Below are 6,064 nucleotides of genomic sequence, written 5' to 3' on the forward strand. Positions count from 1 at the left end.
CCCCCCCCCAATCAACAAACAAATCCATAAACCTCTCGACCAACCCGCCATCCTCAGGCACCGACAACGCCCAAAGCCGCAAGATCTCCACATCCGCAGGCCACCGCAGATCCAGCGTCGCCGCCGCGTCCCTCGCAGCGCTCATACCGGACCAAACCCGCCCGGCACAGCACCACCTCCCCCTCCCCCTCGAGCTTCCCCAGCAAGGACTCACCGCACCCGCAGCTCGCGGTACAGCCGCACGTGTCGGCTACCGCAGGAGATGGCGCCGAAGAAGGCCGCGGGCTTGTGCGGCTGCTGGCGTCGTCGGGACGAGAAGATCCGGCGCAGGTGCCGCTCGCTGATGGGCCAGGCCATGGCTCGGAGCGGGATCCCGCGCACGGTGAGCTTTGTGATTGGTGCGGTTGGTGTGATTAGGTGGGTGGTTGCTTGGTGGTTTTGGTAGGGGTGGGAGGTGCGATGGCGGGGGTGGTTGTGGTGGTGGTATTGATGGTGGCGGTAGCGGCGACGATGGTGGGAGGAAGAGGATGGGGGTGAGGGAGAATAGGAGGAGGAGGAGGAGGAGGAGGACGACGGGTTACGTGGTTCATTGCTTGCATGGGGGACTGGCGCCGGGGCTGCGGTCATGGATTCAGGTTTGCGTTCCATCTTACCTTGTATAGCTTGTTTTGAGGATTTCGGTGAATTTGTGAGGAGGGTGGTTCTTGTTTTGAGTGTTGGAGATTGGAGATGCGGTTGATGCTAGGTAGGTATACTTAAAGGCTGATTAAATCGCTGGGAAGAGGTAGCTTAAAAGTGTCCAGCTCGCGCACAGCATTGTTCTCGTCAGGGAAGGGTCGTTCTTTGACGTCGAGGATCAGGATGGAACTCTCATTGGGAGTCTTGCGATGCTACAATGGATGGAAGCAGGCCTACCACTGGTCGTCGCTTGTGGGTAGTGATCGATATGTGCACGGCAAATCTGCGGTTCGTCTCTATTCCTGTCATTGCAAGTGATCGCGATCACATCTACTTATAGATATTCCGGTCTCCACTGGGGTAGCTATACTATACGTTTGATAATAGAGACCTAGGATCTTGAATCGAGTAGTCTCACTGAATCTTACAATCTTAAACCCCCCACTCTTCAAGCTAGGTATAGATCCAGTGAAGTGTCCTTGGGGAATCAAACTCGGCCATATTCTCCTACTCCAACAAGAATAGCTGTGGATCTGGACCAGTTACTAGAATAGGAAGGTGAGTTCTCCAGGCTAGAACTCGGCTTCAACTCAGCTGCTGAAGCGGGGACAATTTACAGCTCCTAAATGATTTTCCCCATCCATGGTTATCCACTCGGTGAATTACTGGTGGGGAGCTGGTCCTTGTTCCTCCACTAGCGAGGACTGGATTAATAACAGATGTAGATTGATGCTCAATCAGCAGTTCCTGGGTATCGCTGTGGGGTATCTGTTGATAAGAGGTCTGTATATGTTGAGTCTGATAATGAATATTGTGGTGGTGAATCGGCAGTTTCAGATTATTCTGGTTGCGAGTGTTCTGCGAGTCTAGCGAGCCGAATCTCTTCACTCAATCTATATGAGTATGCTTAGGATTCGGATCAGGGAACAGTGATAGACCATCGTCTCTGTTGTCTCGTGCTCAGAGGCTCATATCTATATTCTACATGGGTGAAACTATCAGACTTTCCATCTATGCCTAAGTAAACTGAGTAGCTTGAGATTCTCTCCCCTATCCAGTCTGACTAGTCTCAGCTCTTTCTCCTCCTCTCAGCTAGTATATGGAATGGAGTATAGTAACTACTATCTAGCCGCGTTGAGTTAACCAAAACAGTCGATGACAGAACAAGTTAACAGAAAATAACAGAAAATCTCCGAGAACGACAAACCAAAAGATCGATAGCACCATCAACAAAGCCCTCAACCTCAACCCAGTATCTAAATCCATCCACAGGGTAATCCCACCAACCCCGCTAAGCACAAAGAACCAAGCAACCAAATAACATAGTATTTATCAACAGCTTTCCCTACATACCCAAGCACGAGAACCAAGAACCAAGCAACCAAGCGAAGAGAAGAAACCCACCATCAACATGACAAGCCAAACCTACACCCCAAAGCAAGAAAGGACAAACAAAGTGCAGGAGAAGCGTGCCGGAAAAACCAACCCAACCCCAATATAAAAGCACCAAGAAACCATGCCCATCATTATCCAAAAACCTCCCAACTGACCACCAGAATCCCACCAGATTCACCAAGCCCAATTCAGAAAGAATGGCCCTCTCCTCTGAGAAGAAATACCTAACCCTCATCCTCCCCACAGCCCTCTACCCAACCTCCAACACCCCTGTTCTAGACCATCTCCGGCCCTCCCACAGCCCCAACAGGCCCAACACCACGACCATAACCATACGTATCCCCGCAGCCCCAGAACAAACCACCAACCCCAAGATCCACGACCCAAGATCATACCCAGGCTATAACGATTGGGCGGCCCAGGAATCCATCCTAGCAGCATGCATCGACGAGATCCGACGGTTGAACCCGCGCCCGCGGGATGAGGAACCGCCGCAGCAACAACAACAGCAGCAGCAGGCAATCCACGCGGTGTTGATCTGCGGCGAGTGGATGCAGCTGTACCGCGAGGTGCGGCCGTCGGAGACTGCCCTGAACGGTAGCGGGCTGTGGCGGTTCGAGTTCCCGGGGGGCAAGGTGCGGTTGCATGTGGAGCGCGAGGCGGGCGTGCTGGCGGCTTGGGCGGAGGGGATTGTGGATTGTTTGCCGATCGGGGCGAGATTGGGGGCTTATGGGGAGTTTTTGCGGTTGAATTGAGGTGGTGAGGTGGTGAATGAGATAGAAAGATGATTATTCATTATTATCATTATTGTGATTGTTTGGCTTCCACAGGATAGACGAGTAGACGAGTTGAATTGCATGACTAGGGAAAGGTTAACTTGCTGGTAAAAAGAAAAATGATTATTCGGAACACTGATATATGAAACGGAAGGGGTATACCTTACTCACCTCTCGATGTGACAGGCATTCGCATCCCCAATCCCTACAGAGACACCATACTCAAGCACAACTGCCAAGTGATAGCACCTATCCATTGCTGTTCAATGTACACGACCAACGGCCCTTATGTAACATGTAACAATAGAAATATGATAGCATGATCATCGTCAACCAGTAACAGCAATAGCAATAAGAATGATTTCAGATAACCGCCCCAGGACCATGCCACCCAAGCCAACCAACCTATTGCTCATGACCACATGAAAGGGAAAAAAAAAACCTCGCAGAAAATCAAAAACCCCCAAATGAACAGAAAAAGAAAGGCGAGACAGGTATTTTGATCTGCATCATATCGTCATTGTCAAAGAGAAAGAAAGAGAAGAAAAAGACAAAGCCACCCATACCTCCTCTAGAGCGATTTCTTCATCCGGGTAATCATCCTCAGCATATATGCATAGTCTATTCCCAAATTGCCGCCCTTCTGGAGAATAAAAACGTATAAGGAAAAAGTGGGTTTGGGAGAAGTGAAGGCTAAACGAGCGAAATCAACATGAAACAAAAATGAAAGAAAAAGAAAAAGGAAAAACAAGGAACTTCAAATCTGAGGTTGCGCGGGTGCTGCCGTGGTCCACGTCGACACTGGATACCCGGTATGTGCGCCCGGGGCCGTGGCCCCCACGTAATACTGATGTCGGTCCCCGCCCGTATAGTAAGGTGTAGGAATGGGGCCCGACTCCCGGCGTGAGATACCGGGATCAAATCCCCCCATCCCTCGCTGTTCTAGATGTTGATGTGCTCCGTCAAGTGGTCCCAGACTGAAGCTCCCACCTCGCGAGTATGTAGCAGGAGTTGAAGGATCGATGGGCGACGTCGCATCGGTGACAACGCTGCGTGAGGATATTGACGAGTTGCGATACGCTGACGGACTATGGTCGGAATGGGATCGGTTGCGGTCACTCAAAGAACTTGGCATGCCCGTGCTGAGGGCTGACGGGATCGACGAGGACAGTGGATTGTGGCCGAGTGCGTCGAAACTGGTGCCATACGAAGGCTGTCTAAATTGCGTATAGTCCTCCGGCTTCTGTGGGATCTGAGTAGGAGCGGACGGTGCAGGTAGGTAAGGATTGGGAGCGGATTGAGCCGGAATCGATCCTCCCATAGAGTATCCAGCAATGGGCGTAGACTGTGGCGGATGGGTCGCAGCATAAGGCGTTGCGTGCATGTAGAATTCAGGGTGAGGGTTAGGCATCGCATAGCCTGGAGGCGCAACCAGGTGAGGTCGGTATCCGTACAAAGCATGCGACTGGTCATTCGCATTCTCCAAACCTCCCGATTCCAGATCATCGATTGGGGCCCGGAAGCTTTGCTTCTGCGTTAGTTCTGCACGAGGCCGGATGTATCTCAACGAATCGACCATCGACGGCGGATTCAGCAACCCCCGCATCACGTCGTCCACGCTGTAATAAGACACCAGGTGATGCGTCACACCCGAGACCGTTACGCTCATCGTCTTCTTGACCAAGCCCGAATCCTTGAAGCCGTACGAATCGACCAGCGAGCCGACCAGCGCTCGTTCCACGTCGGACTGATGCGGTCTATCGCCGAAAGGTCCGGCTGTTGAGGAAGGAGAATAGGCCCCGTTACTTTCCTGTCGCGGATACGGCTCCCCCGGTCGCGTCGACGGCACCGGACGTCGGTTTGCCTTCTTCATCGCTCGCTTCTTCTCACCTGGCGGAAACGGCTTCTCCAGCTCTCGATACACTAGAAAGTTGCCCAGGATGCGACTGGGACTCCAGGTCACTCCGTCCGTCCATCGCTTGATCCCTGACGAATTCTCCTCGTAGATAAAAACGCTACCGCTGCGGACCAGATGACTCCGTTCCCGATCGTGCGGCCGACGAGGGACATGGTGCAGCACACCAGTCAGACAGGCCTCGAACAGAATCAGTGCATCTTGTGTTGATGCAACATATCCCATAAAGGTGGGCTCCAACACCGTGGTGGTGCCGTTGACCATTGTTTGCCTTTGTTTGAAGGTTCGAACCTAGTCGAAAGGGTCCAAGGAGGTAAATCCGATCAAAGTTAAGACCACCGATGATCAAGGTTTCCCAGCAACAGGGCTAGGTCGACCAGGGTGTATCACTGGATGTTCGGATTCGAAAAGCAAAGAAGGAACGAACAGCCGTGAGGAGATTCAAGAAGAAGGATCTCCAGATGACAGCTGCCAAAAGGCTCTCGCTCGGGAATTCGTTTCGCTTCCACTGTCTGATGCCAGTATGCGACACACGCACAGGATGATGGGGGAGAGGACTCAAGGAAACCTCCAGGGAAGCGCCAGAAAACAGGGAGGGGGAGGCGAAATAGCCTTTTTGGAGGGAGGGGAGGGGGGAGGAAGTGGTGGGAGGGAATGGAAAGAGTCGGGAGAGAATGACAAGTCGAAGAAGCTCACGTCGAGGGCGAACCGTAGGAGAGGGTCAATGGCGCAAGTTTAAAACCCCCCTCTTCTGAGTTTAAGGACCACCAGACTTGGGTGACCCGGATCGACAGCGAGCACGGGCCCGTCCTTTCTCAAATCAATCCTCGTAAAAGAAAGGTGGGATCTGGAGAGAGCAGCGTCTGGCCCTAGTGACTTTCCGGGTCGACTGGAGCTCCGGTTCCACGGATAGCGATCGGATCGAGTAGGTTGAGTCTCCAACCTGACCAAGCTGCGGGAATTCCCAAGCTTTCTGCTGGCAAGTCGAAGCCCGTTTTGACAGGGAGTTTAAGTCGTTCGGTCCAAGGTTGAATGGTGAACTCAATTGATGATTGATGAGAATGAGAATCAAGAGATTGAAGGAGAAAGGTCAGGGAAACAAACAACAACAACAACACAACAAAAAGGAAAACAATGAGGAGATAAGAAAATGGAAGAAAGAGAGTGTGTCCAGCTCAGCTTACGCTGGATGTGATGTGCTGTTCGGCGCCTGTTTCGGAGCAAGTATGTAAGCCAATCTATTCACACCGAGATTCACAACAGCCACCGGTGCCATGCGAAGACAATGTGTTCAATAATT

General features: G+C 52.0%; 3 protein-coding genes across 3 annotated transcripts; 1 reads left to right on the forward strand and 2 right to left on the reverse strand.

Moving 5' to 3' along the window:
• Positions 1-210: 210 nt before the first annotated feature.
• BO97DRAFT_429653 (uncharacterized protein) lies at positions 211-648 on the reverse strand (the record flags this gene model as incomplete). The annotated part of the gene is made up of 1 exon (XM_025697375.1): positions 211-648. One exon carries the CDS (start codon positions 646-648, stop codon positions 211-213), a length of 438 nt encoding a protein of 145 aa, XP_025546207.1.
• A 1,622-nt stretch (positions 649-2,270) lies between these two features.
• BO97DRAFT_429654 (uncharacterized protein) lies at positions 2,271-2,828 on the forward strand (the record flags this gene model as incomplete). The annotated part of the gene is made up of 1 exon (XM_025697376.1): positions 2,271-2,828. One exon carries the CDS (start codon positions 2,271-2,273, stop codon positions 2,826-2,828), a length of 558 nt encoding a protein of 185 aa, XP_025546208.1.
• A 396-nt stretch (positions 2,829-3,224) lies between these two features.
• BO97DRAFT_267702 (camp independent regulatory protein) lies at positions 3,225-5,423 on the reverse strand. The gene is made up of 2 exons (XM_025690956.1): positions 3,416-5,423; positions 3,225-3,353 (listed from the first exon to the last, which is right to left on the reverse strand). Exon 1 carries the CDS (start codon positions 5,026-5,028, stop codon positions 3,607-3,609), a length of 1,422 nt encoding a protein of 473 aa, XP_025546209.1. The 5' UTR covers positions 5,029-5,423; the 3' UTR covers positions 3,225-3,353; positions 3,416-3,606.
• Between the last annotated feature and the right edge of the window lie 641 nt (positions 5,424-6,064).

This window comes from Aspergillus homomorphus, assembly GCF_003184865.1.
Source record: "Aspergillus homomorphus CBS 101889 unplaced genomic scaffold BO97scaffold_75, whole genome shotgun sequence".
NCBI classification, from domain to species: domain Eukaryota; kingdom Fungi; phylum Ascomycota; class Eurotiomycetes; order Eurotiales; family Aspergillaceae; genus Aspergillus; species Aspergillus homomorphus.

Bases quoted from the DNA above. Each gene is read 5' to 3' on its own strand.
- BO97DRAFT_267702 (XM_025690956.1), bottom strand. From the start codon at position 5,028: ATGGTCAACGGCACCACCACGGTGTTGGAGCCCACCTTTATGGGATAT.